The 27,073-nt window shown below is 56.2% G+C and overlaps 4 protein-coding genes and 2 long non-coding RNA genes across 6 annotated transcripts; 3 read left to right on the top strand and 3 right to left on the bottom strand.

Annotated features, from left to right (window-relative positions):
* Positions 1 to 339: 339 nt before the first annotated feature.
* TM4SF5 (transmembrane 4 L six family member 5) lies at positions 340 to 6,661 on the top strand. The gene is made up of 5 exons (XM_032321972.1): positions 340 to 674; positions 5,572 to 5,652; positions 5,962 to 6,098; positions 6,307 to 6,487; positions 6,571 to 6,661. The coding sequence occupies exons 1-5, from the start codon at positions 498 to 500 to the stop codon at positions 6,583 to 6,585; spliced, it is 591 nt and encodes a 196-aa protein (XP_032177863.1). The 5' UTR covers positions 340 to 497; the 3' UTR covers positions 6,586 to 6,661.
* On the bottom strand, positions 3,745 to 6,031 carry LOC116578072. Its single transcript, XR_004280725.1, has 3 exons — positions 5,939 to 6,031; positions 5,560 to 5,645; positions 3,745 to 4,762 (listed from the first exon to the last, which is right to left on the bottom strand). It is a non-coding gene; the product is annotated as an uncharacterized LOC116578072 (long non-coding RNA).
* An 841-nt stretch (positions 6,662 to 7,502) lies between the features above and the next one.
* Positions 7,503 to 9,226, bottom strand: VMO1 (vitelline membrane outer layer 1 homolog). Its single transcript, XM_032321971.1, has 3 exons — positions 8,361 to 9,226; positions 8,136 to 8,251; positions 7,503 to 7,861 (listed from the first exon to the last, which is right to left on the bottom strand). Exons 1-3 carry the CDS (start codon positions 8,544 to 8,546, stop codon positions 7,564 to 7,566), a joined length of 600 nt encoding a protein of 199 aa, XP_032177862.1. The 5' UTR covers positions 8,547 to 9,226; the 3' UTR covers positions 7,503 to 7,563.
* A 1,289-nt stretch (positions 9,227 to 10,515) lies between these two features.
* Positions 10,516 to 12,745, top strand: GLTPD2 (glycolipid transfer protein domain containing 2). Its single transcript, XM_032322222.1, has 4 exons — positions 10,516 to 10,739; positions 10,847 to 10,911; positions 11,138 to 11,304; positions 11,399 to 12,745. The coding sequence occupies exons 1-4, from the start codon at positions 10,616 to 10,618 to the stop codon at positions 11,934 to 11,936; spliced, it is 894 nt and encodes a 297-aa protein (XP_032178113.1). The 5' UTR covers positions 10,516 to 10,615; the 3' UTR covers positions 11,937 to 12,745.
* Positions 12,746 to 16,362: 3,617 nt separating this feature from the next.
* PSMB6 (proteasome 20S subunit beta 6) lies at positions 16,363 to 18,332 on the top strand. The gene is made up of 6 exons (XM_032321839.1): positions 16,363 to 16,505; positions 16,905 to 16,972; positions 17,291 to 17,422; positions 17,538 to 17,667; positions 17,847 to 17,991; positions 18,115 to 18,332. Exons 1-6 carry the CDS (start codon positions 16,404 to 16,406, stop codon positions 18,255 to 18,257), a joined length of 720 nt encoding a protein of 239 aa, XP_032177730.1. The 5' UTR covers positions 16,363 to 16,403; the 3' UTR covers positions 18,258 to 18,332.
* Positions 18,333 to 25,887: 7,555 nt separating this feature from the next.
* LOC116577108 lies at positions 25,888 to 27,069 on the bottom strand. Its single transcript, XR_004280384.1, has 2 exons — positions 26,645 to 27,069; positions 25,888 to 26,159 (listed from the first exon to the last, which is right to left on the bottom strand). It is a non-coding gene; the product is annotated as an uncharacterized LOC116577108 (long non-coding RNA).
* Between the last annotated feature and the right edge of the window lie 4 nt (positions 27,070 to 27,073).

Genomic DNA, 27,073 nt, shown 5'->3' with positions numbered 1-27,073 from the left:
ACTGGGATCGAGGGGGCCACTGCAGGCCCAGGAGCGCACCTCGGGTTACAGAGCGCTTCTCACACGGCCCATGGCTCCCGCGCGACCCACCCCCCAGGCCTGGCTTCACCCCAGTCTTCAGGCCCTGGAAGCCACAGGGACCCCAAGGCAGAAAGGCATGGGGGTTGCACTGAGTCACAAAGCCTGGGAGGAGCCCCAGGGGTGCCGAGAGCAGCAGGTTCGTGCGGGGAAGGAGGAAGAGCAGGCTGACCTCAGGCCACTTCCTCCACGTTGAGCTCCCCAACCCTCCCCCGGGGCGGGGGGGGGGGGGGGCAGGCCCGTCCACCTCCACCTCCACCTCCTCCTCGCCGGCCTCTCTCCCTTATCTCTCCCTGCCGGCCTCTGCCGCGCCTGTTCCCCAACCTTTGTACCTTGCTCTGGGCTCGCTGTTCTTTTCCTGGACCTGGGAGTCAGGCCTCACTTTCACTCGGGGCCTGCCGCCTCGCAGCCGCCTCACCATGTGCACCGGGAAGTGCTCCCGCTTCGTGGGGCTCTCCCTCATCCCCCTCTCCCTGGTCTGCATCGTGGCCAACGCTCTCTTGCTGGTGCCTCAGGGCAAGACCACCTGGACGGACACCACCCACCTCAGTTTGCAAGTCTGGCTCATGGCAGGCTTCCTCGGTGGGGGCCTGATGGTGAGCGGGCAGTGGGGGAGGTGGTTCCCGAGCAGGGGAGGGGGAGGGGACCTGGAGCCTCCCTGGCCGCCCCCAGATCCTGAGCACTTGGGAGCTCAGCACCTGAGCTGAACCCGGCGGTGGTGGGGGAGGAGGGGGGTGGAGAAGGAAGGCAGGAGGGCAGCCCCGCTTCTGGGGACGAGGGGAGGGAGGCTGTCCTGCCTGTCTCCCAGCCCCACCGGCTGCAGATACTAGCACCCGTTACCAGCGAGGGCAGAGGGAACAGCTGGCTGTGTGGGTGTCCATCAGGCCAAGATGATGCGGCTGAGGAGGAGGAGGGGAAGGGTAGGGACACAGGAGCCAGGGGCAGAGTCACAGCTCCATCATCCCACCTGTCACCTCCATGTTCCCTCACTCTAGGACCATCCCGGGCTGCAGAGCTCGGGGCAACCTGGGGTAGGGACCCCAGAACCTTCCGGAGACTGATCTGTCAGAAGTGGGGGGAGGGGAGATGACTCTCTGGACCTCCTCATCCCCATCCTCCCACCCCTCCCTGTTGGGGGGAACTTCTGGAAGGTCAGGATAGGTTAACAGCAGTCATGGGGTGAAGACTACAGACCTGCCCAGCAGGGTTCCTCACTCCTCATGTGAAAGTCTCCCCGGGACAGATGAGGGTCCCCGGGGACAGGGCTCACCAACCTTTGCCTCTTTCTCTGACCACACTGCTCCGTACACCCTCTTCCGATGTCACAGTGCACCCCTCTCCAGCCCTGCCAACCCCACCTCCCTGCAATCTAACCCATGTGCCTCCATGGTGAGCCCCCCAAGACGCCTAGCATACCCCCTCACCCAGGCTCATTCCCAGATGCACTCTTCCCACCTCCAAGCCCTGAGCCTCCCACACAGCTCCTGCCATCCCGCCCCCTCCCCCACAGGCCATGTCCCTGCGTTCCCTGGAGCTGGGTTCCTGCTGCCCAGATCACAGGATCACAGAAAACGAGAATGGGACTACCTGTTTCACTGGCTCCCAAGGGTGGGGGGTAACTGCCCTGTTCAGTGCCCTATACCTGCAGACACTCGATTAACCCTCCATGAGCAACGTAAACAAATGAGCAGGATGGGCGTAGGTGCCACCAAGGAAACAAAGCAGCACGTTGTGGGGGGGGGGGGCACGGTTTATAGGATTTTCTTTCTTTCTTTCTTTCTTTCTTTCTTTCTTTCTTTCTTTCTTTAACATCATCTTCTATCCCCTTTGAATTTCACTTGTAGTCAAGAGAGTATACTTTTTTATTTTTTTTAAAGATTTTATTTATTTATTTGACAGACAGAGATCACAAGTAGGCAGAGAGGCAGGCAGAGAGAGAGAGAAGGAAGCAGGCTCCCCGCGGAGCAGAGAGCCTGATGCGGGGCTTGGTCTCAGGACCCTGGGATCATGACCTGAGCCGAAGGCAGAGGCTTTAACCCACTGAGCCACGAGGTGCCCCAAGAGAGTATACTTTTTTAAAAAAAAGATTGTATTTATTTATTTGAGAGAGAGAGCATGAACAGGGGAAGAGGGAGAGGGAGAAGCAGACTCCCCACTGAGCAGGGAGCCCGACGCAGGGCTCGATCCCAGGAACCTGAGATCATGACCTGAGCTGAAGGCAGAGGCTTAACCCACTGAGCCACCCAGGCGCCCCAAGAGTATACTTTTCATTTGTTTTAAGTAAACTCTGTGCCTCCCATGGGGCTCAATCTCAGAATCCCAAGATCAAGAATCGTGTGCTCTACTGACTAAGCCGGTCAGCCCCCGTTATAGCATTTGCAAGGCCTCGATAAGGCGAGATCTGAAATGAACCCCACAAGAGAAAACAAAGGACCCCGCACGGCAGACAGGGGCTGGCAAGGGCACAGGCCAGGCTCGCATATCCGGGGATCATATGGGTGTCCAGGCTTCAGTGAGATGAGATCCAAGGTGGGCACCGGCCAGACCCTGTACACCCTTGTGAGGAATCTGAATTTTATCATAAGGACAGCAGCAAACTACTGAAGGACCTTTTACCTTCTTTTGAGCGTTTGAACTTGTAAGTCACACGGAGAAGTGCCCAGTGAATGTTCACAAAGTGAACACCCCACGGACCCAGCACGCAGACCAAGATACCGGTCATTACCAGAATCCCAGACAGGCCTCCCATGCCGGGCTCGACACCCGCGAGAGTCCCCAACCCCCTGATTTCTAACCCCGTAGGCTAGTTTTGCCTGTTCGGCACGTTATATAAATGAAGTTGTCCGGTATAATAATTTTGTGTCTGGCTTCTCTAGCTCCATGCATGTTTGTGATTTCACTGGTATCATTATGTAGACATGTAGTCTATTATTTCCAGCGCGTTCTGGTGTGTGAATAGACCACAATTAACTTAAACATCCTACCGGCGATGGATGTTTAGATAGGCCCCAACTTGGGTTTATTACAAATAAGTCTACTCTAGATACTCCTATAAATGTCTTCAGGTGAAATTCTGTTTGCGTGGCTGTTGGATGGATACTCGGGGGTGAACTCCTGGTTCTTTAGGAGTGCGAGCGTTCAGTACTGATAGATATTGCCGCAGAGTTCTCCAAAGCTCTTATCCCAAGTTCATCCCCACCAGTAAAGTAGGAGAGTTCTAGATGCTCCATACCCTGCTGGGTTTAGGGGGTCCCACAGGCTGCCGTGTGGCATGAGAGCTGGAGGTGAGCCAGTGACCTAAGAGCCCACAGAGGCCACTGTGGTTGGCCAGGGGAGTTGACAGTGGCCGAGAACCAGCCAGGCACCAAAGAAGCAGTTTCAAGCTATGAACTCAGTGTTTCATTCTGTGTTTACCATGACCCTTCTCTTGGCGCAGAATAGATGGTGCAGAGCAAGACAGAGGAGCTTGTACAACGAAAGGAGCTTAAATACTTTTAGTAAGAAAACGGAAATCTCGGGCACCTGGGGGGGCTCAGTGGGTTAAGCCTCTGCCTTCAGCTCAGGTCATGGTCTCAGGGTCCTGGGATCGAGTCCCGTGTCAGGCTCTCTCCTCGGCAGGGACCCTGCTTCCCCCTCTCTCTCTGCCTACCTCTCTGCCTACTTGTGATCTCTGTGTGTGTGTGTGTCGAATAAATAAATAAAATCTTTAAAAAAAAAAGAAAATAGAAATCTCAAAGAGGTAGGTCATTCGAAAACTGGTCAATCCCAAAGGCAATTCTAGGTGTCTTTGGATCCTGGAGCTTCGCAGGTAAGAGGGAGCAAGGCACCAGGGCCAGCGGTGGTTCTAGACCTGCGGGGACACTTGGAGGCAGGGAGAGGGAGCATCCGGCAGAACTCCCGTTCAGCTCTGCAGGTGTTTCGGTGAGGTCAGGATGAGTGAGATAACAGAATCAAAACTCCTGGCCCCACCCCTAGGGAGGAACGAAATGCTGCCTGGTGCACTCTGTGCACACAGGGAGGCAAAGATCAAGACAGCTGTGGAATCCCAGAGATGGGCGATAGGCAAAGAACCTGGGGTTGTGCAAGAGATCAAGGCTAGAGCCAAAGCGAGGAGCCTCGCTTGCCTTCCTAGAGCTCAGTCTTTGGTTTTTTTAAGACTTTATTTATTTATTATTTGAGAGAGAGAGGGTGTGTGTGTGTGTGTGTGTGTGCATGCGTGTGGGTTGTGGGAGGAGAGGGGGAGAAGGAGACAACGAATCCCAAGCAGCAACCACACTGAGCACTGAGCCGGACATGGGGCTCAAACGCACGCCCCTGAGATCATGACCTGAGCTGAAATCAAGAGTCGGACGGTTCCCCCCACCGGAGCCATCCAGGCGCCCCTCCCAGAGCTCAGTCTTAATGGGCTCCTGTCTGAGGAGACCCTGAAGGCTTTGGGCAGAGAAAAGTCCCGGTTGAAAGTTAAGTTCACTCTGGTGGGAGCGATGTAGGATGGGGTGTTCAGCACAGGACCAACATAGATGTCTTGTAGAGAGGCTGAGAACATCATCCTTGTGGGAGGTGATCGGGTGCTGGACCATGCAGGCAAATGGACAGACAGATTTGAGAACCATTAAAGGAGAAGTTGAGAAGACTTGAGGTCTGGCTTGGGTGTGAAGGATTCCAGTTTTCTGGTGTGGGTGACCTGAAAAATATTTCCACTGACGGGGACAAATAAGGTCACAGGGAGGTGAATTTGGGGGAACTTTGGCGGACTTGCCAGCTCAGTAGGAGGCTGCCTGGTTTAGGCTAAAACCAAGACAGTGAAAGGAACACACCCTTCAGCAAGTAGATTTGAATCTGAGGCTGAGGACTGCCCCCAGGGGACAGCGGGTGCCCTGAAAGGGATGGGCTGCGGGAGGAGGGCCACAGAGAGGAAGAAGGACAAAAAGGACCAGGGTTGGACCTTGGGGGTCCCTACGCTTCCCATCAGAGCATTCACTACCACCATCCTCCGCCCTCCACCTAATCCCAGCTCACCAGACACTCCAACGCCAAGGTTCCTCCTGCTGCCCAGGGGATTTATAGTTATGGATCTAGTCTTGATCTCTGGTCCCCCTGGTACGCACAGGTCTGGGAGGTGGGTAGGAAGACCCAGAGAGAATCCATTCATATAGTGTGAAGTGAGCCCAGGGCGTGGGGGGCTTAACCCCAGACCCCCTGACTCCTGCTCAAATGGGCACCTACTAGGCACCAAAGTCTGTGGCAAATATCGTGACATTGGGCCCCGCCTTCCCGGAGGCTGCGGTGTGAACCCAGAGAAGTAGGCGAGGACATAATGGTAAAGGTAGAACCCCAGCGCCCTCTGGGAGCAGTGGAGATAAGGTCTTCCTGTGGTCCAAAGGGCTGAGGGCACCCCGGGCGGCTCCAGGGGGAGATGAGCACCGATGCGTGCACGGATGCCTGGAAGGGGGAGGGCAGGGGCCGCGCCGTCATACTGACCTTCCTCCGCAGGTGCTGTGTCCCGGCATTTCAGCGGTTCGCGCGGGGGGCAAGGGCTGCTGCGGTGCCGGCTGCTGCGGAAATCGCTGCAGGGTAAGATCCAAAAGGGGGCGGGGCCCGGGGCTGGGTCTCTGAACCGGCCTTCGCAGAGCCACCCCTGAAGTCTCGGGAGCTCCCCCGCAGGGTCCCAGCTCCGCTTCGCCCCTCCCCGCCCCCGCTCCCACCGGCCTCAGCCTCAACGCGCCTGCAAAGGGGAACGGGGCCCCCACGAGCGCCCGCGGCCTCTGGCTCGTTGGGGCAGCTCCGGGCCGGCCGCGGGCTTGGGCCTGGAGCCCAGCGAGGTAAGGCGCGCGCACGCGGGGGCAGCGGCCCGGCTCACCCGCGCTCGCACTGCGCCCCCAGATGCTGCGTTCCGTCTTCTCCTCGGCATTCGGGGTACTGGGGGCCATCTACTGCCTCTCGGTGTCGGGAGCCGGGCTCCGAATTGGACCCAAGTGCTTAATGGACCGCCGCTGGGACTACCACTTCCAGGACACCGAGTAAGGCTCGGCGCGCCTCCGCCCCTGCGTTTGCCACCTGTCGGGAGCCCGGGAGCCCGGGAGCCCGGGAACCCCGGGACTCGGCGCGCCTTCGCCGGGGCCACCTCCACGTGGGCCGAACCCCCTTGGCGCCCGCGCCGGGCTGGGGGGGCGGGCGCTCCGGGTGCCCGCCCCCTCTCACGTGACCCCGCTCCGGCCCCGTCCGTAGAGGCTTCTACTTGCAGAACCGCACCCTGTGGGATCTGTGCGAGGAGCCGCCCGGCGTGGTGTCGTGGAACGTGACGCTCTTTTCGCTGCTGGTGGCCGCCTCGTGCCTGGAGATCGTGCTGTGCGGGGTGCAGCTGGTGAACGCTGCCCTCGGCGTCTTCTGCGGCGACTGCAGGAAGAAGGTGGGGCGGCGGGGGCTGGGGCTGGGGCTGGAGCGGGGCTCCGCTGGCGGCCTGGCAGCGCCCTCACGGCCTTATTCCCGCAGGGCTCCCCGAGCTGAGGCTGCGCTGACCGCCCTGCTCGCTCCTGGACGCCCGCCTGACCCACCCCGCCCTGGAAATAAACCTTTGAACTCTCTTGCGCGTCTCACATGGGGGGTCCCGTCCACGCAGGAGCGCTCCAAGGCCTCCAGACACGCAGGGCCTCGGGGGCGCCCCGGTGTGGGACCCCTGCACGTTTCAGCGACTGGTCCCTGAGCTGTGAGCATGAGCTCGAATCCAGCGGTAGAGGAGACAGGCGGGCTCTATGCGCTCAAGAATTGAGCAACCCAGGGGTCTAAGACGGGTACTTTTTTTTTTTTTTTTTTTTAAGGAAATAGATTACTTCACTTTTTAGAAAAACGCGCTGGTAATGGGATAGGTATCGGCCACTGAAGGGACTTCTTAAGATAAGATGAAGTCTGAGAAAGGAAAATTGGCCCCGCAATCTGGTGAGTGGGTTAGCCAGCTGGGTCGCTGGGAGGTTCCAGGTCGAGCCCCGAGGACAAAGGGGGAAGTCTCAGGTGGAAATCCGTACATGGAAAAGCCACTCTTTCACTTTTGTAGGGAAAGGAAGGAAACTGTGGAAAAGACAAATGAGCTTAAACTCTAGAAAATGAGGCCTTGAGATGTTCTAGCTTCATCGTCTCCTGATTTGGTAGAAGTTTCTCAAGCTGAGGTCCCTAGTAGTTCAGAAAGGAAACAGCCTGAGCTCCTAATGACAACCAGATGTCCGCAGGCACCCTCAGGAGGCCGAGGACTCCCCGCACTTGGGTGCAAAAGTGTGTTTAAGGGCATTTTCCAAGGTTATGGGTCCGTAACTTTCAGTGGCATTTGGGGACTCCTGAGCCCCAAGCCGAACTTGGGACTGGCCGTGTCTCAGGCTGGGAGGAGGAGTGGGGAGACGCAGTTTCCTACCCATGAAGCAAGCAAGACCAGAGCCAAGACAGAGAAGCTTTAATAGCGAGCCGTGGGACTGGCCCCCGGGGCCGGGGCCCTGGTTAACTGCTGCAGCAGAAAAAGCGCACATCGTTGAGCGCGGTGTCGTCCAGGAGGCCCCTCGGCTGCTCCACCTTGGTCTGCAAACCGCACATGCCTTTGGGGCAGGCCTTACTCCACTCTCCAAAGTCACCCCAGGCCAGGCCTGACCCCTCCAGCTCCGTGCCGTCGGAGCAGCGGAAGCGCACGTTGTTGGCTGCCGTGTTGTCCCCCCGGGTCTCCGGGTCCTCCACACGCAGTGAGAAAGCCACGAGGAAGCCATCCCCGGGACACCACAGGGGCTCACTCCACACGCCCCACCTGCGAGGGAAGGGGAGAAGCTCTACCTCTGGGTCCTCCCCCCACCCCCTTCCCGACCCAGCTTTGCGGTCTCCTCAGGGGATGCTGCACGACCCGGGTGGGTGGGGTCTTGTCACCTGACCTCCGCCAAGGGGCGGAGGGGAGGTCTCCACCCACTCCCCAGGTCTAAGCTGCCCCACAGCCCTGGAGGAAGCTTTTAGCGGTGGTGGGTGGGCGTGTAACAGGGTAAGGGGCATATCCGCATCCTGGGGGGCCCTTGGACCCTGTTCCGCACCTTCCAGACTGGGACTGCACCACGTGCTTGTTGCGCTCTGCGTTCCCCCGCGAGCAGTGCAGTCGGATCCCGTTCAAAGCAGTGTCATCGCCAGGAATGCCTTGGGGGGGCTCCTCCTGGATAGGGCGATCGGATGGGTAAGGACCAGTTAAAAGACTGTTATGCTGTGTTCCCCGCACGGGGTCGTGCATCTCCCTCCTCAGAGACCTAGGCCTGAACCCCCACCTTGAGCGAGAACCCGCTGGCGAAGAATCCATCAGGACACATCTCGGGCCAGGCCCAGTCACCCCAAGGACCCCCGTTGGTCACGTCGATGACCGATGCGTAGTCGCTCAGATGGTCTGCTGGTGCGTGTCCCCAGCAGGTGGCCCATAGCAGCAGCAGCAGCTGGGCTCCTGGCCCCCTCTCCATCCTGCAGCCTCTGTGAGCCTGGCCCCTTATGCAGATTTATACCATCTCTGCTCCTCTGAAGGCTCTGATTACGGAAGGGCCCCCTGGATTGACACCCGAAACTAATCCGTTCCGGGAACCTTGCACACTCCACCTCTGCTCAAGGAGACAGAGGCTTCCAGCACCGGAGAAGAGGAGAAGGGGCCCAGAGAACTGACCAACAGTTGAATGAACCCCACCCCCCCACTGAGCATTTACTGCAGGCTCTTTCTGGTTCTGTTCTGCTGGCGTTGTTACTCAATTCTCACGGCGGGTGTGGGAGGGGGGATTACCCTTTCTACTCCGCAGATGGTGGAAATGGGGCTTAGAGATGGCAAGTGACATGCCTAAGATCAACGTCAGCAAGCTGGGAAATGCTCCAACTCTGGGAAGTGGAGAGACCCTCCATCTGGGGATGGAAAGGATGTTCTGATATGCTGGAGAGGATGGGTAACCAGCAACCTTAGGGACCTCCAGGATTGGAGGGAGCATTAGAGGGAGAGATGGGGCAAGAATCTAGAAACTGTGCGAGCTAGAAAGGACCTCCTTAGTGATTGCAGCCCTGAGTCCCAGAGAATCTGGGGTACCCCTTCCCCTAAGAAGAAAACATACACAGACAGGAACAATTCTAGGAAGTTTATGGACAGGGGATTAAGAACCCCTAAGAACAAGAGATGCTGTTTTTGGTTGTGTGTGTGTGTGTGAGATTGACTTATCTATTTGACACAGAGGGAGAGCAGAAGCAGGGGGCACAGCAGGCCGAGGGAGAAGAAGCAGGCTCAGGCTCCCTGTGGAGCAGGGAGCCCCACGTGAGACTCAACCCCAGGACCCTGAGGTCATAACCGGAGCCTAAGGCAGATCCTTAACGGACTGAGGCACAAAGGCACCCCAAGAGATGCTGTTTCTGACATCACTTCCTGGGTCCTTCCCCTGAGTGTTTTCCTAGCTATGACCACCAGGTGGACTCCTATTTGGGGAAGAAACAAAAAACGCTCATGTGTCATGGGGTACACCACCCGATTTGCCTGCTCTCCACACTTTCCTGTGTTTATTCAATACATATTTATATAGCAATAATGTATTTTGGCCTAGCACTATTCTAAGTGCTGCAAATAGAACAGCAACCAGGAAAAACAAGGCTCCTGTCTTCATCGGAGCCCATATCTGCATGGGGGAGATGTGATACATTTTCCACAGGACCTGAAGCTGTGTGAAGTCTCTTTCGTCTTCTTGAGGCTTAGGACAGGGCCTGGATGCAGAAATAGTTCATAAAGTTTGGTTTGAAGAATAATGTGGGGGGCGTGCTTGCCTGGCTCAGTCCATAGAGCATACTACTCCTGACCTTCAGGTCATGAGTTCAAGCCCTATGTTGGGCGGAGAGATTACTTTAAAAAAAAAAAAAAAAACCACACCCAAAAAAAATGAGTAATGGGAGAGCCGGAACCAATCTGGGGTTTAACAGAAACTAAGCCGCAAAAATGTAAACGTATAAAACATCCAGATGGAGACAGGTCCCCTGGAGACAGGCTTGTGAATTTAGAAGGGGGTACTTCCTGGACCCCAGGTGCCCTGCGTTTGAACTTCATAGGGAAAGATTTATGGAGCAATTGTGGTTAAGATTTTCCATGTACAGTGTTTGCACATACGTTACCATTTAATCCTCAGGTGAGATCGACAAAGTACCTATTATTGTCCTCAATTTACAGTGGCGAGAATTCAAGCCCAGAGCTAATGTAGGCGCCATGGCTCAGTGGGGGAGCTGGTTCGACCCCAGGCCCTCTTTCTCTTACTACCACCTGGCCCCACGAGGAAGGCAAACGCAGAGACCTGTGGTCGCTGACGAACCCATCCCCCCGCCGCCATCCTCTTCGTCGGTGAATCCCCCTACTCCTTTTCATCCGGTCCTTCCCCGCGGGGATGCTGCCCTCTGGGGCAAAGGGCACAGGGGAAGGGGACTTAGTGGGTTAATTATTAACCCTTAGCAACTTAGGGCACCGGAGGCTTCTACCGAGACGCAGGGACAAGGGGTGGCTTGGGCTGGAAAGGGGGCGATGGCCCCGGCAGCAGCCGTCGGGGTCGCGTTGCTTCGGCTGGCCTCGCGGCGCTGGGTCCGCCACGCGATTCCTCTCGCGCTCCTCTTGCTGCTGCTGCTTTCTGTGTGCGCTTGGAGCTCGCGTGAGTGCTCGCCGCCCTCCTCGGCTCGGTGAGGAACGGGGAAGCCAAACGCTGGGGACCTAAGCCCCCTCTCCGAGCCCTCAGCGCTCTGCCTCGCCCCTCCCCAGGCACCCCCCTAGGCTGCGGATCCGGGACGCAGCCGTGCATTCCCGAGAGCACGCCGCCGGTCCAGGTATGCCCGGATAGGGCTGGGGTCGGGAGCTCCGGGTGAGACCCCGATCGCGGGCACGGGGCCGGGCTGAGGATCGGGTGACCGGCGGGTCCTGCGCCTTGGCTCCCCTCTCCCGTCCGCAGCCGAGTGCGGCAGGAGAGACGCCAGCCAGGGGGCTGCTGGGCGAAGGAGACCCAGCGGGCTAGGGGTTCTGCTCCCGCCCCCTTCCGCGCGTGTCTACCCCCAGGTCCCGCGACAGTCGGGTTCCCTGGAGGCCCCCGAGTGGGAAGAGCCTCCGTGTGGGGGCCCCCAGGGCGTGCTGGGCCACGTGATGGGGCCGTTCCGCGCCAGCCTGGACCCCGAAGGGGACCTGGCTTTGTCTCAGTACCTAGCCGGATGGAGGGCGCTGGTCAGGTGAGCACTCTCGCACCCCCCACCCGGCGCCACCTCCCGGAGCTCCGCCGCCCCCTCTCCAACCACCGCGCTCTGCCCGCCACCGAACACGCAGGTTCCTAAGTCCCCTCGGCTCCATCTTCGCCTTCGCCACGAGCGAGGCCTTCGCCAAAGTGACAGCCCTCGAGGCTCGAGTGCACGGCCCGGAGGCGGCGCACTACTCGTCGCTGCTGGCCATGGCGGCGTGGGAGCGGCACGAGGGACGGCTGGAGCGCCCCGGCGTCGCCCCGCGAGACACCGCCAGCTCCTCGGGCTCCCGGATCCTGCTCTTGCTGCACCGAGCGCTGCGCTGGTCCCAGCTCTGCCTCCACCGGGTGGCGACCGGGACGCTCGGAGGCCCGGACGCCGGCGTGCAGTGCAGCGACGCGTATCGCACGGCCCTGGGCCCGCACCACCCCTGGGTGGTCCGCCAGGCCGCCCGCCTCGCGTTCCTCGCCTTCCCGGGTCGCGGCCGCTGGCTGGAGCTCGCGTGCCCGGGCGCCGGGGAGGCGGAGGCGCGGGCCGCGCTGGTCCGGGTGGCGGGCACCCTGGAAGATGTCTACAACCGCACCCAGGGCCTGCTGGCCGAGCGCAGCCTACTCCAGTTGGCCTGAAGCCCCCGGCGAGCCAGACGCGCCGAGACCCAACCTCCTGGCTTCTGGCCCGCAGGCCCCCTGCGTCCGCCCAGTGGGCGGGGCCGCCGGAGCCACGCCTCCGCGTGACGTCGATGCCTGGAGGGCCCGCCCCCGGCAGGGTTGGGTAACGCCCCGCCCGCTCTGCGCAGCCGCGGGAGAGGGGCCGTGCCGTGGGAATAAAATGCGCTCGTGGGGCGCGGCGGGTTCGGGGCGTCTCGTGCGATGACTGCAGGCGCTGGAGGGAAGTGGAAACAATGGACGTGGGAAGATGCATCAACCCTGTTCCCGGCAGCCGGAGACTCACGCTCCCAGCCACTCCCAAGGCTGCGGGTGCCAGCCGCGTGCCCAGTCTCCGGCCCAGCCCTGCGCCCCGAGCCCCGGCCCAGCGCGGCCGGCTGCTTGCCGGGCTCGCCTGCACACGCCGCCGACGCAGCCCCCGCCCCCGGAGCCGCACCTCTCCGTGTGCGCCGCGGTCCCTGCGTTCGGCCGCCCAAGCGTGAAAGCTGCGCACCAGGACGCACCAGCGGGCGCGCGGCTCCTGCAAAGGCCCCCTTGACCGCTCCCACGGCAACAGGGAACGGGCAAATGGCCGTTTCACACGCTGAGAACTCAAAGGGTGGGTCCGGCCCACTTTCCTCCTGCACCCCAGAATCCTGTCTGTACAGCTTCGGTTACGTGTCTTCACCGGAATGTCTGCTAGAATCTCACATGTCCCAACCTGAGCTTCCCATGCCTTCCCTCCCCGCAGGTACTTCCTCCAGTCTCTGCCAGGGCAGTACATGACCACTCACTCTTCCACGTTCTTTTTTTTTTTTTTTTTTTTTTTTTTTTAAAGATTTTATTTATTTATTTGAGAGAGAAACAGTGAGAGAGAGCATGAGCGAGGAGAAGGTCAGAGAGCGAAGCAGACTCCCCATGGAGCTGGGAGCCTGATGCGGGACTCGATCCCGGGACTCCGGGATCATGACCTGAGCCGAAGGCAGTCGTCCAACCAACTGAGCCACCCAGGCGTCCCACTCTTCCACGTTCTTAAGCCAGAAAGTTGGTAGTCGTCCTGACTTCTGTTTCTCTCTCATCCCACCCACATCTGATCTGCTGAATCTGACCATTTCCCACTATCTCCACTGCCATCCCCCTTGTCAAGCCACCTTTATGTCTATCACCCGGATTATTACAGTGGCCTCCTAGTTGTCTCTGTGTCCCATGCTCGGATTCCCTACTGTGGGTTTTCACAGAGCAGCCAAAGTAGTTTCTTGAAAGATAGATCATATCTCATCACTTGCAGGCTCCAAACCTTCCGGTGGCTCCCTATTGCACTCAGATTAAAAAAAAAAAAAAATGGAACTTAAGTAAATTTTCTAGGTTATATTTTCAGCTGAGAATGATGAAAACCTTCGTAAAGGTCCTACGTGATCTGACTGCACTGGTCAAATTGACCTCTTGGATTTTCATTCATTATTTCACGCATGATCCTGCCTCAAGATCTTTGTACTGTCTCTTCCCTCTTGTCTGGAAAGCATTTCCCCGAAATAGAGAAATGACTTCCCTCACTCCTTCCTTCTGGACTTTACTCAAATGTCTCCTCAGGGAGACCTTCCCTGATTATTCTTTTTTTTCTTTTTTAAGATTTTAAAAATTTATTTATTTGACAGAGATCACAAGTAGGCAGAGGGGGAGGAGCAGGCTTCCCGCTGAGCGGAGAGCCGGATGGGGGGCTGGATCCCAGGACCCCAGGATCATGACCTGAGCTGAAGGCAGAGGCTTTAACCCACTGAGCCTCCCAGGGGCCCCTTCCCTGATGATCCTAAAATTTCAGCACACACACACACACTCCTCCTATTCCCTTCCCTACTTTGTTTTTTTTTTTTTCTTAGCATGAGTCACCGTCTAATAACACGCTGTGTTTTGTAATTATTTGGTGTGTTTTGTTTCCATTGAGAAATGCAAGCTGCATGGGGCAGGGAGTTTCTAGACAGAAATGTCCCCTGATGTACATCCAGTGCCTCAAACAATGCCTGTCTCCTAGTAGACATTCACTAGCCTTTTGTTAAATGAATGTCTGAACATACGAAATGGTTCAGATGGCAGGAGCCTAGAGTCCAAATGAAAAGGGGAGGTTGCACAGTAATGCAAATGTAATTAGTGCTGCTGAATCATATGACAAAATGTTGAAAATGCTGAACTTTACGTTACATTATATTTTCCTGTAATAAAAAAATTACAAAGTAAAGAGGAGACATGATTCTGGACAGGTGGTCAGGAGCAGGTTCAAGGAGGATGTTACAAACTACCTTACAGAGCTAGGACTCTGTCTCCAGAGTTCACCTGAAGCAGGGGATCGTTTAGATCAGACTCGCAATTCAAAAACCCACTCCAGCTGTGGTATGTAGAAGACCAGCAGAGTCACAGGAAGACCGCTCCATACAACACCAGGAAAATACACGTTCTTATCAAGCGCACATATGACATGCTCTAAGAGAGACCGTATGTTAGGCCTCACCATAGCTCAATAAACATATGACATGCTCCAAGAGAGACCGTATGTTAGGCCTCACCATAGCTCAATAAATATTTTTAAAGATTTTATTTATCTATTTGACAGACAGAGATCACAAGCAGGCAGAGAGGCAGGCAGAGAAAGTGGGAGGGGAAGCAGGCTCCCCGCTGAGCAGAGAGCCCAATGCGGGGCTCAATCCCAGGACCCTGAGATCACAACCCGAGCCCAAGGCAGAGGCCTAACCCACTGAGGCACCCAGGGGCCCCTAGCTCAATACATTTTAAAAGATTAAAACAATAAATAAAAGATTAGGGGCTCCTGGGTGGCTCGGTCAGTTAAGGGTCTGACTTTTGATTTCAGCCTGGGATCCAGACCTGTTCAAGATTCACTCTCCATCTCTCAAATAAATAAATCTTAAAAAAAAAATAAATTTCAAAAGACTGAAGTCACAAAATATTCCCTAAAAGGAAATGAAATAGAGATCCGTAACAGGAATGGATTTGAGAAATTCACAAATACGTAGAAAAAAAACAACAGGCTCCTGAACAACCAGTGGGTCAAAGAAGAAATCACAGGGCAAGCCTTGTGAGATGAGTGAAAAGGAAAACAAAACACGTTAAAGCTTAGGGTGCAGCACAAGCAGTGCTCACAGGGAAACTTGTCCCTGTAAATGCCTATTTTATTTTATTCTACTTTTTAAAAAGATTTTATTTATTTATTTGACAGACAGAAATCACAAGTAGGCAGAGAGGCAGGCGGAGAGATGGGGAAGCAGGCTCACTGTTGAGCAGAGAGCCCGATGTGGGGCTCAATACCAGGACCCTGAGATCATGACCCGAGCCAAAGGCAGAGGCTTAACCCACTGAGCCATCCAGGCGCCCATGTAAATGCCTATTTTAAAAATGAAGAAAGATCGTAAATCAATAGATCAACCATCCGACTTAAGAAACTATAAAAAGGGGCGCCAAAGGCTTAGTATCTAGAATATCTAGAATATCTAGAATATCTAGAAATAAAAAAGAACGCCTAGGATTCAACAATAAAAAGGTAACCCAATTTTGGGGGTGTGGCTGGCTCAGTTGCTGGAGTATGTGACGCTTCACCTCGGGCTTGTGAGCCGAAGACCCACGATGAGTGTAGAGATTACTTAAAAGTAATAATAGAATAAAAACATCACTAATCAATAAGGAAATGGGGGTGGGGGCCACCCAAGATGCCCCTTCGCGCCCAGGAGGACTGCCACAACAGGAAGCGCACAGTGACAGTCAGCAAAGACGCGGAGAGACGCGGTGCTCACGGATGCACGCGGGGCTGGCGGACCCCTCCGGGGCAGCTGCTATGGGGAACTGTCATTTCCGCAAAATGCTAAATCCAGAGTTCCTTTCTTTCTTCAAGTCTTTGACAGCGAGCACAAGCAGGCAGAGCGGCAGGCAGAAGGAAAAACAGAAGAAGGCTTCCCGTCGAGCAGGGAGTCCGATGCGGGGCTCGATCCCAGGACCCCGGGATCATGCCCTGAGCCGAACGCTTGACTGACTGAGCTCCCAGGCGCCCCAAGCCTGAGTTCCTACATGACCGAGCAATTCCACTCCGAGTGTACGGTCCTAGGTGTATACACCCAAGAGAAGCGAGGCCTGTGCGGCCATTCTAGTTCAGAGACGGCCAAAAGCACCCCAAGACTCTGAACCGCGACGCCCTTCAGATTACGTAAGTCCCGCGCAGCCCGATGGGAACCGTAGTCCATCCACACCGTCGTGGGCGCTTTTCTGCTCGTCGACCGGCCACCCTGCCGTCAAGCGTTCACCGTCGCAAAAGAATCTTCCCTGCGCCGTTGCTTTCCCTTCCGCCGTCAATCGTGACTTAGCTTCGCCGCAGAGGGCTCCACGGCCAGACTGAAGAGAGTGACAGAGCGCTTTACGACAGTTGCTTTGTGGCAGTTCCGGAGGAGGAAGATGGCGGCCACCTTAATAGCCACTCGAGGCTTGGGGTCCGCGCCGGCCTGGGGTCCCGAGGCCATTACCCCGGACTGGGAAGGCCGGGAAGTCTCCACAGGGGTGAGAAGGCACCCGGGGTTCAGGAGATGTGCGCAAACTTCGATGCGATGGGAGGAGGAGGCCTGCGTGGGTTGGAACACGGGGTGGGGGGGAATAGAGGTGGTCTGATGCTCGAGCGCCGAAGAGGTGTCCTGAGGATGTTGGAGAGGGACGCCGGAGCGCGGAGCGCGGAGCCCGGAGTCTCGCGGGACGAGGGTTTCCGGCCGGCGTGGGCCCTCTGGGGATGTGGGGATTGGAAACCTGGTACTGTGCGGGGGTGCTGAGGCCCCGGGAGATTTGCTGGCGGGTCGGTGGCGTACGACTTGCGTGTTCTAGGGGACTGCACTGAGGGATCGTTGGGGTTTGCGTACGCGGGAGAATGGGAAGGGGCCCGGACTCACCCCTTTCTCCTTACCCCAGACCACGATCATGGCCGTGCAGTTTGAAGGGGGCGTGGTTCTGGGAGCCGACTCCAGAACGACCACTGGGTGAGCTCCGGACAGGTCCTGGCCGGGCATCCCATCTTTCCCTCCCTTCCTTCCTTCCTAGCCTGGCAGGCCGTCCTGACCCTCCACAGCCCCCCGCGGGGGAAGATCTCTCCCCTCCTTGGACTGAAGGATCTGTTCCAGCTCCCATTACTTCCCAACTTCCCTTTCTCACGTTTTGGAGACATTTTTGCGAAAGTCTCTGCTGGCTTCTGTTTGGGTGGGAACTAATGGGAAATGCTGAGCCCCGGGAGTGGGCAGTAGTGGGATAGGGGTGGGAGACGAGTGGGATCACCCCGTCACGGCCCTGCCACCCTTCAGGTCCTACATCGCCAATCGAGTGACTGACAAGCTGACCCCTATTCATGATCGCATCTTCTGCTGCCGCTCGGGCTCAGCGGCTGACACCCAGGCAGTAGCCGATGCCGTCACTTACCAGCTCGGTTTCCACAGGTACCTGTGGGCAGGGGAGGGGCGGGTATCCGCATGGAGTTGGGACCCCAGGTGCTAAATGCTCTGACTCCCAGGCCCGGAGGCTACCTTTCCTGTCACTCTCCCCACCCTCTAGCATTGAGCTGAATGAGCCTCCGCTGGTCCACACAGCGGCCAGCCTCTTCAAGGAGATGTGTTACCGATACCGGGAGGACCTGATGGCAGGAATCATCATTGCTGGCTGGGACCCCCAGGAGGGAGGGCAGGTGAGATACCCCACCCCCACCCCCAGCAGAGCACAGGCCTTTGATCCTCTCCCCACCCCACCCATTTTCTGTTTTTCTTCCCAGTCTGTACCTCCCAGACCGGTCCCACATGGGCCGCTGTATGTCTGTGTGCTGCCGTCGGTATAGCCGGTGACTCTTCTCATCTTTCCATCTGGCAGGTGTACTCAGTGCCCATGGGGGGTATGATGGTAAGGCAGTCCTTCGCCATTGGGGGCTCTGGGAGCTCCTACATCTATGGCTACGTCGATGCGACCTACCGGGAAGGCATGACCAAGGACGAGTGTCTGCAGTTCACTGCCAATGGTGCGGACTTGGCTTTCTGGGCCTGTGAACTCCAGCCCTCATATCCAAGCCACCCGCATATCCATTCCTCACTCCTTGTGAAGCCGACATCTGACCCTGACCCCAGCTTTCTTTTGTTTGCAGCTCTTGCCTTGGCCATGGAGCGGGACGGCTCCAGCGGAGGGGTGATCCGCCTGGCAGCCATCGCAGAATCAGGGGTGGAGCGGCAGGTACTTTTGGGAGACCAGATTCCCAAATTCACCATTGCCACTTTGCCACCGCCCTGATTCCCGGAATTCTGGGATACAATGGAAGACACCCCCTAGTGACATAAACTTCAATAAACAGTTTTTCCAAAAGAATCTACTTTGAGGTTCTTTTCTTGACCTCAACCCTGTGCTTGTTTGGCCCACTCCTGTGTGTGCAAAGCTCTGCTCTGAGCGGGGAGGGACAAGCCTTTGCAAGAGTGGTTTTCAAACCTCTTGTCCAGCCCACCTTCCCCCACATTCCCTTTCCTCCACCGTACCAGGTCCTTAGGACACCAAGGTATGGTTGAAATGGGAGCTCCCAACAAAAGGCCCACCCCCTTCCCTGTTCCAGCCCAGGGCGGAAGTCATAATCCTGCCTGGGCCTGGGGCCACATCCCCTCGATCTGCCTCCTGCTTGTCATCATGTCTGGCTACTGACCCAAAGGCCAGAGGGCCTCGGATCTCTGCCCCAGACTCATGGTCCACTCCCTCCACACTCACCTGTGTCACCTCATCTTGTCAGGAGGAGCAGCGAGATGCATTCACTTTGGGGACAGAGGTGGACCTTATTTGCAGCTAGCGTTGAAGAAGGGGGTGGGGCTGGGAGTGCTGTGGGGCAGCCCTGAAAGCTGTCATTCCCACAGGGGTGTGATGGTGAGCCGGTCTTCAGCCCCTGGGGTGGGAGGCTGAGGGCAGACTCCGGGCCCCCACGGCCATCCCCACTCAAGCGGGGGACCCAGAGGAGCTCAGTGTGTGCATGTGGTCACAGTGCCCGTTTTCCCTCCAGCTCTGAGGATAAGGGAACGGTAGGAACCACGTTGGAAACCTTGGTCCTAGAATACGATCCTGCCCTGGGGGATTTTCGAGGCTACAAGGGAGGCTTCCTAAGGAGGCGGGAGGTCCTGCACTAAGTGCAAAAGAGCAAAGGAAGACGTCTGAACCCAAATGTGCACCTCAAGTTTAAAATACCCATAGAGAGGGGCGCCTGGGTGGCTCAGTCACTTAAAAGTCCAACTCTGGATCATGGCTGGGGTCATGACCTTGGGGTCCTGGGGTGGAGCCCTGTGTCCCCTCCGTGCTCAGCGGGGAGTCTACGATCCCCTCTCCTTCTGCCCCCACCCCCCCCTTCCCTGCTTGCTCAAGCTCTCTTTCTCTAAAAAATAAATAGATCTTTAAAAAAATAAACAACTCACAGAGAACTTCTGACTTTTCTGCAAAACCTGTTTACCCAGTCCTCCCTCCCTCAAGGCATCCTAGCTTCCTCCGTCCCCTGCACTCCGCACTGAGCCGAACCTATGAGCTGGACAGTAGGTCCTAGAACCTCCGTCTGCTTGTTGCCGTCTGAACTGAACGCCGCTCTCCCGTAAGTGATGTGACAGGAATTTCAGGCATACGATCTAGTGATTGGACAGCTCTGCTGTGCTCACTGCACACCCCTGTCTTCATCCCAGCCACCACTGTGACTTGGCCACCGGCCAGCAGCGGGCCCATCCGTGACCTTGCTGCTGCCACACTTGCCCTCCTGCAGCCTTGTCTGTAGAGCGACCGGAGTGACTTTCCATGTAAGTGAGAGCGTGTCATCCCTTGCTTGATCTTCCTCGATGTCTCGCTGTTCCATCTAAGATCATACCTTGGCTCCTCCCTGTGACCCAGCTCACCCATCAAGGACCCCCTCTGTGTCACTCTGCTCACTGGCTTTTTTCCTCTTCCCTAGGACCTCACGGGTTTTGCCCTTACACTTCCTGTTTTCCTGCCCAGGACTCAGCCTCCCTGATTTTTTTCTTTTAAATAAACTTTTTTTTTTTTAAGGCATCTCTCCCCCAAGCGTGGAGCTTGTATTCACGACCCTGAGACCAAGAGCCCCGTGTGTGCTCCGCCGATGGAGCCGGGCCGGCCTCCCATCAGATAAAATTTAGAGCAGTTTTAGGTTCAAGACAGAACCGAGTAGAGGCTTCCTGGCCATCGCGCCTGCCCTCTTGTGCTCAGCCTCCACCCTGCTGTCAGCATCGGTGACTGAGAGTCCACACGACACGGGGGTTCCCAATTTCCACTCGGCTCCTGACCGTTTGGGTTCCAGCTCCAATGCCACCTTCTGAGCAGCTCCTTCCCAACTACCTGATTCCAGCAGCGCCCTCCATCCCGCTCTCTCAGCACCGTGTAATTTCCTCCGCAGCCGTCGCCCTCTCTGCCCGCTTCAGTGTTTATCTCCCGTCCGTGAGAGGAGCGGGCTCTCTGCTTGGCCCACTGACGTGTCCGCACTGCCCACCAGGAAGTAGTGAATATGCTTCCCCGCCTGGTTCCCTGGTCCCCTCCGGCCTCCAGCCTCTCCCAACAGCACGCTGCCCTCAGCTCCGAGCTGGACCTCAGCACACCCCACACCCAATTCTGCCAGCCCCAGCTGGGCTCCATGGGAGTTCGGCGGCGACATGGTCACCAGCCCCGCAGCCCCTCCGCTCCGGGCTGCCCTCCCCTCCTCCGCTCCAGCACCCGGCCTCCTGGCCTGGGCCGCTGACCACCCCAGCCCGCACACATGCTCCCCTGCACGCAGCCCTGGGTGAGCTCTAAGTATATTTCATGACAAGGTTACGAGGGTCTGGGCTCAGACGGATCACAGAGAAGTCTGGAGATGGAAGGTTGCAATGCGTCCTGGACGTTCAGCCCCTGGTCATCCCCATCAGATGGTGGAGTCGTTGGCAGATGCAAGGTCGTGCAGCTGGTGGCGGAAGGAGAGTCGGGCTTTCCGGCTGAAGTAGGCGCCGGAGGAGGGTATCCCTCCCTCGGCCACAATGGGGGCCGGAGCTGGGCTGGGATTTGGATCTGGAGGGGCCGCGGGATCCAGGCCTGCAGGGAGATGGGAGGAGGAGGAAGGGTGCTGTGGGGCAGCCTTCCCCTCCCTTCCCTGCAAGGAGGAGGAACGAGGCTAAGGGAGCATCCTGGGGCAGGGACAGAGGAGGATGAGAGAGTGGGGCTGCTTTCAATGGCCTGCAACCTATGTGGTCACACGTGGCCTAAAATGCAGAAGGCCCGGGGGGGTGGCTGGGGGCTTTGCTCTTACATCTTGGAGGTGGTCATAATTTTTTTTTTTTACCAGGGGGCTTCGCTTTCTCGTTTTGCACTGGCCAGTCCTATGGAGAATCTACCTCCCATCCCGGGAAACAAATGATTCTTTTCCCTTCGCTGGTTTGAACATTTCCCTTTCTCCCCAGAGAGAGAGCGCCCCCCATTTTCCTCGTTCTCCCCCGTACCTGCTTGTCTCTCAGTCCCCCGCTGTCTCCGGCACCCACACCATGGGAAGCACCATGCCCCCTTGAGACCCATCTCAACAGTGGAGGCCACCAGGATGCTGGGGAATGACCAGGAGGGGCCCCAGGAGGAGGGGTGTGGCTTCCAAGCCCCCCCAGTGCAGCCCAAACTACCACTTAGCCTCAGACTGCCTGGTGATTACAGGCGCCAGGGGGTGGCGGAGGAGAAGAGGGAGGAGGGAAGAGGTAGACGGGTACCGCAGTCACACACCTCTCCTCTGTGCCCCCGTCACTTGGGGCACTCTCCGGCCTACAGGGAGAAGCAGGAGGACGCTGGAAGGGGAGGGATGGCAGAGACAGACATGGAGGGGCTGGGACGCAAGACGTGCCACAGGAAATCTGGAAAACCCGGTGCCGGCCGGTACACTGCAGGGGGCTCATTCGTATTCTGGCATGAGAATCCAGGATGCCCGAGATGTCAGATTTTAGAGAATGGTCTATTTTTGTAGAATGAGACCCTGGTTCCCGTGGGACGGTCTGGTATCTCTTGCCCCCTTTTCAGAGGACAGTCCTAGTTGATGCACGACGCTGTCCAGGTAGATTCAAGGGACTTGTACGCGTCACCTGGTGTCAGCCTGTACGTGATTCTTCGAGCCGGGCATTACTGCCGTCCTGCTCTCCCAGCTGAGGAGCTGGAGGCATGGAGATGGGCAACTTGCCCGAGGTCACGCCTACCCCGGCCAGGCTGACCCTGGCCCCTCTGAACCCCTCGGTGACCTTCAGGCAATGATGCCTTCAGCCAGGCCTGGGGGCCCGGAGCACCTGTGGCAAGGGCTCTGGATGCCCCCCCACCCCCAGAGAGCAGTGTGAACATGACCTTACCCTTCCCTGGGGGTGCCTCATGCAGCATGGGAAGCACCCCTGCCTATACCCCACCATCAGAAATCTGTTTCATATTTCTCAAACAGCTTGATGGATGTACAAATCTCCATGCACGTGAATACACACATCCACGTACAGTCCTAGGAGTCTTAGCAAGTGTGTACACCCAGAGACTAGCCACCCCAATCAGAACTTCATATAAATGGGCCGCATGGTGTTACTTTCTGGGGTCCCGTTTCTGTCAGCTTAATGGTTTTGAAATTCACCCGAGTTCTATATATCTGCAGTTTCCTTGTGTTTTTTTAATATCACTATTATGGGCATGCACAACATACTTTTGTAAAATTCACCCTTTTAAAGTACACAAGTCAGTGGTTTTTGCGATATGTACGGCCATGCAGACATCGCGACTAATTTTTGTAACATTTCCGTCACCCTCAAGAGACCCTGCGTTCCTTTCCAGTCACCCCGCCTTGTTCTCCTCCCTGGCTGCTGGCCACCACTAAGCTACCTCCTGTCTCTGGATTTCCCGTACATGAATTCCTACCCTGTGTGGTCCGCTGTGTCTGGCTTCGCTCCCTGTTTCCTGTCGCCCTGTTGTGGCCGGTGGTAGTGCTTGATTCCTTTCCACGGCTGCGTGGTATTGCACCGTAGGGGCTATACCACTTTTTTCTTTTCTTTTTTTCCAAGATTTTATTTATTTATTTGACAGAGACAACCAGGGGGGAGCACAAGCAGGGGGAGTGGGAGAGGGAGAAGCAGTCTCCACGCTGAGCAGGGAGCCCGATGCAGGGCTCAATCCCAGGACCTGATCGAAAGCAGACACTTAACTGACCGAGCCACCCAGGCGCCCTTCTGTATTTATTTTAGGGGAAGAGAGAGAGCAAGCAGGAGAAGGGGAGGGGGAGAGAGAATCTCAAGTAGATCCCCACTGAGCACGGAGCCCTTCTCTGGGCGCAATCCTACAACCCTGAGATCATGACCTGAGCAGAAACCAAATGTCATCTGCCTAAACAACTGAGCCTCCCAGGTGCCCCTAACTGTCTTTCTTTTGACTGATGTATAGTTGACACACAATGTGACCTTAGTTTTAGGGGATCAGACAGTTACCAGACGGGTCTGTACAGCACACTGTGCTCACAAGTGTAACTATGACCCGCCACCATGCGACTCTGTTCCAGTCTCACTGACCGTGACCCCCGTGCTGAACCTGTCATCCCCATGATTTCGTCCTTCCATAGCAGGAAGCTTGGACCTCCCACTCCCTGCCACCCACTTTGCCCCACACACACACACTCTCCAACAGCCAGTGGTTTGTATTTATGGATCTGTTCATGCTTTGTCCATCCTGGTTTTGGGAGAAAGAGAATGTTGGGGGACAGAAGGAGAGAAAAAGAATTTTTTTTTAAAGACTATTTATTTGAGAGAGAGAAGGAGCCAGGGGAAGCAGCAGGCAGAGGGAGAGGGAGAAGGAGACTCCCCACTAAGCAGGGAGCTTATGCGGAGCTCCATCCCAGGACCCTGGGATCATGACCCAAGCCGAAGGCAGACGCCTCACTGACTAAGCCGCCCAGCACTTCTGCAGAGAATCTTACGCAGGCTCCATGTCCAGTGTGGAGCCTGACCAAGGGTTCGATCTCAGGACCCTGAGATCATGATCTGAGCCGAAATCAAGAGTCTGACACTTAATTGAGCCACCCAGACATGCCTGTTCATTTTATTTTTAAAAATTCTGCATATAAGTGAAATCACATGATGTTTGTCTCTTTCTGACTTGTTTCACGTAGCATTATAACGTCCAGACCCATCCATGTTGTTATAAGCGGCAAGATCTCACTCTTTTTTATGGTTGAGTAACATTCCCGTGTGTGTGTGTGTGTGTGTGTGTACCACATATTTATCCATTCATCAATCAATGGACATTTAGTTGTAAATAACGTTGCTATAAACATAAGGGTGCGTCTACCTTCAAATTGGTGTTTTCGTTTCCTCCGGGTAAACACCCGGCAGTGAAATTACCCGATCACGCACCCAGCTCTACTGTCAGTGTTTTGAGGAACCCCCATGCTGTTTTCCACAGTGGCTGCACCAATTTACATTCCCAGCAACAGAGTATGAGGGTTCCTTTTTCTCTGCATCCTCCCCAATGCTTGCTTTTTTCTTCTCTTTTTCCTATTAGCCATTCTGACAGCTGTGAGGTAGCATCTCACTGTGGTTTTGATTTGCATTTCCCTGATGACTAAGTGATGTGGACCATCTACATCTCCATGTATCCCTTGGCCATCTAGAAGTTTTTTTTGGGAAAATGTCTGTGCAGGTCCTCTGTCCATATTTAAGTCAGATTGTCGTTTTTGGTGTTGAGCTGTACATGTTGTTTTTTGTTTTCATTTTTGAGCATGGTCCATGCCCAGCATGGAGCCCGAGTTCAAAAAGGGCTTGGACCAAGCAAGACCCCGAGATCAAGAACTGAGCTGACATCAAGACTCAGACACTTAACCGACTTAAGCCACTCAGGCACCCCAAAGAAACTCTTCATAGATTTTGGATATTAACCCTTTATTGGATCTACCATATACAAATATCTTCTCCCATTCAGCAGGTTGTCTTTTAGTTTGGTGTTTCCTTTACTGCACAGAAACCTCTTATTTTGAGGAAGTCCCTGTAGTTTATTTTTGCTTTTGTTTCCCTTGCCTCGGAAGATGCATCAAGAAAGAGACCTCACTGCCTGCGCCCTCTCAGGCGGTAACTCTGATTTAGATCCTTCATCTGGTCTGAGTTTATTTTTGACTGTGGTGTGAGAAAGTGGTCCGGCTTCATTCTTTTGCATGGACCTGTCCAGTTTTCCCAGCACCATTTACTGAAGAGACCAACTTTTTCCCGCTGGATATTCTGGCCTCCTTTGCCGTGCATGAATTGACCATACGGATGCGGGTTTAATTCTGGGCTCTCTACCCTGTCCCATTGGTCTGTTTTTGTGCCAGTGCCACACTCTTTTGATGATGTATCACTCAACGCTTAACATTTTGAGGAACTGTCTTCCAAGGGGGCCGCACCATTTTACACTGTATTTGCTTCGGTTGCAGAATAACAGTACCTTACCACAAATCGATCGAAATAAAAATATTTCTTCTCTTTAAAGAGCACCATTATTTTACTTTTTATTTTTTATTATTATCATTTTTAAAGACTTTATTTATTTGACAGAGAGAAAGCAGGAGGAGCAGAGGGAGAGGAAAGAAGCAGGCTCCCCGCAGAGGAACAGCTCAATGTAGAATTCAGTCCCAGGATCCCAGGATCATGACCTGAGCCCAAGGAGATGCTTAACCCACTCAGCAACTCTGGTGCCCCAGAAGCACCGTTATTTGAAACACATATGCCCCATTCAGTGAAAAAGTATATGTTTTACCTGTGTCTGATACAGGATTTCCATCCTAAATACAGGGGCACCCGGCTGGCTCTGTTGGTAGGGCCTGCCACCCTTGATCTCAGGATCCTGAGTTCAAGCCCCAGGCTGGGCTGGAGCGCACCTAAAAAAGTAAAAATATCAAATATATAAAGAATGCGTGATTCAATGATAAGACAACGTGGTTTTGTTTTTTAATTAGCAATAGAGTGGAACAGACAATTTGCAAAAGAAGATATTCAAGTGGCCAACGAGTGCATGAAACATGGTCACCTTCGTGAAGCATCAGACACACGCAGAGAAAACTCCGGTGACAGCTAGTGCATGCGCACTGGATGGCCAACACTGAAAAGACTGACAGCATCTAACGCTGCCGGTGCCCTGGGAGAGCTGGACCAACATCCCTCGATTGGGCTGGGCAAGAGCAGAGCGACCATTTTGGAAACCAGTTCGGCAGTTTCTTGTAACGTTAAAATACCCTTACAAACCCGACCCGCCGAGTTACACACCCACCCTCCAACTTACACACCCACCCTCCAACTTACACAGCCGACCTCCAACTTACACACCGACCCTCCGACTTACACACTTGACCCCCGACTTACACACCGACCCTCCGACTTACACACTCGACTTCTGACTTACACGCCGACCCTCCGACTTACACGCCGACCCTCCGACTTACACACCCGACCTCCAACTTACACACCGACCCTCCGACTTACACACTTGACCCCCGACTTACACACCGACCCTCCGACTTACACACTCGACCTCCGACTTACACACCGACCCTCTGACTTACACGCCCGACCCTCCGACTTACACACCCAACCCTCCGACTTACACGCCGACCCACCCACTGCACCCCAGCTGTCCCCCGAGAGTGGGAACCGCACCTGCCCGCGAGGCCGCGGTAGGAGTGTTTCCGGACGCTCTGTCGCAAGAGACTGGAACAGCCCAGAGGTCCGTCAAGAGGACAGATAAGGAAACCCACACTTCGGGAACCACGGCACATCCTGCCTCGTGGAACCTCAGCGCGTCCAGGCTCGCCCCCTCCCCCCGCCCGCCGGTCCCCGGGGAGCGGCTTTGCCCAGAGTCCGGCCCGGGGCCAGTGCGCAGTGCACGGTGCACGCTCCCGAGCCCGGGGCCGCGCCCCCCCCCCCCACCCCGCAGCCCTCGCCGGCCGCGCGGGGAGGGAGGGGCCGGCCGCGGGCCCCGCCGGGGGACGGCGCGTGCGCTCGGACGGACGGCGCGGGGCGCGCAGGCAGCGGGGGCGGGCCAGGGCCGACGGGGCGGGCACGGAGGTGAGGCCGGGCGGCCCGCCC

The sequence above is a fragment of the Mustela erminea genome, chromosome 18 (assembly GCF_009829155.1).
Source record: "Mustela erminea isolate mMusErm1 chromosome 18, mMusErm1.Pri, whole genome shotgun sequence".
Lineage (NCBI taxonomy): Eukaryota > Metazoa > Chordata > Mammalia > Carnivora > Mustelidae > Mustela > Mustela erminea.
The sequence above is the reverse complement of the archived record's forward strand: the minus strand, read 5'-3'. Positions and strand labels throughout refer to the sequence as shown.

Coding starts and splice junctions, on each gene's coding strand:
- TM4SF5 (XM_032321972.1), top strand. CDS start 498: ATGTGCACCGGGAAGTGCTCCCGCTTCGTGGGGCTCTCCCTCATCCCC. Junction 675..5,571: donor TCCTCGGTGGGGGCCTGATG/GTGAGCGGGCAG, acceptor CTTCCTCCGCAG/GTGCTGTGTCCCGGCATTTC. Junction 5,653..5,961: donor GCTGCGGAAATCGCTGCAGG/GTAAGATCCAAA, acceptor CTGCGCCCCCAG/ATGCTGCGTTCCGTCTTCTC.
- VMO1 (XM_032321971.1), bottom strand. CDS start 8,546: ATGGAGAGGGGGCCAGGAGCCCAGCTGCTGCTGCTGCTATGGGCCACC. Junction 8,252..8,360: donor CCAGCGGGTTCTCGCTCAAG/GTGGGGGTTCAG, acceptor CGCCCTATCCAG/GAGGAGCCCCCCCAAGGCAT. Junction 7,862..8,135: donor GTGCAGTCCCAGTCTGGAAG/GTGCGGAACAGG, acceptor CTTCCCTCGCAG/GTGGGGCGTGTGGAGTGAGC.
- GLTPD2 (XM_032322222.1), top strand. CDS start 10,616: ATGGCCCCGGCAGCAGCCGTCGGGGTCGCGTTGCTTCGGCTGGCCTCG. Junction 10,740..10,846: donor TGTGTGCGCTTGGAGCTCGC/GTGAGTGCTCGC, acceptor GCCCCTCCCCAG/GCACCCCCCTAGGCTGCGGA. Junction 10,912..11,137: donor AGAGCACGCCGCCGGTCCAG/GTATGCCCGGAT, acceptor GTCTACCCCCAG/GTCCCGCGACAGTCGGGTTC.
- PSMB6 (XM_032321839.1), top strand. CDS start 16,404: ATGGCGGCCACCTTAATAGCCACTCGAGGCTTGGGGTCCGCGCCGGCC. Junction 17,423..17,537: donor TACCAGCTCGGTTTCCACAG/GTACCTGTGGGC, acceptor CCCACCCTCTAG/CATTGAGCTGAATGAGCCTC. Junction 17,992..18,114: donor TCTGCAGTTCACTGCCAATG/GTGCGGACTTGG, acceptor TTTTGTTTGCAG/CTCTTGCCTTGGCCATGGAG.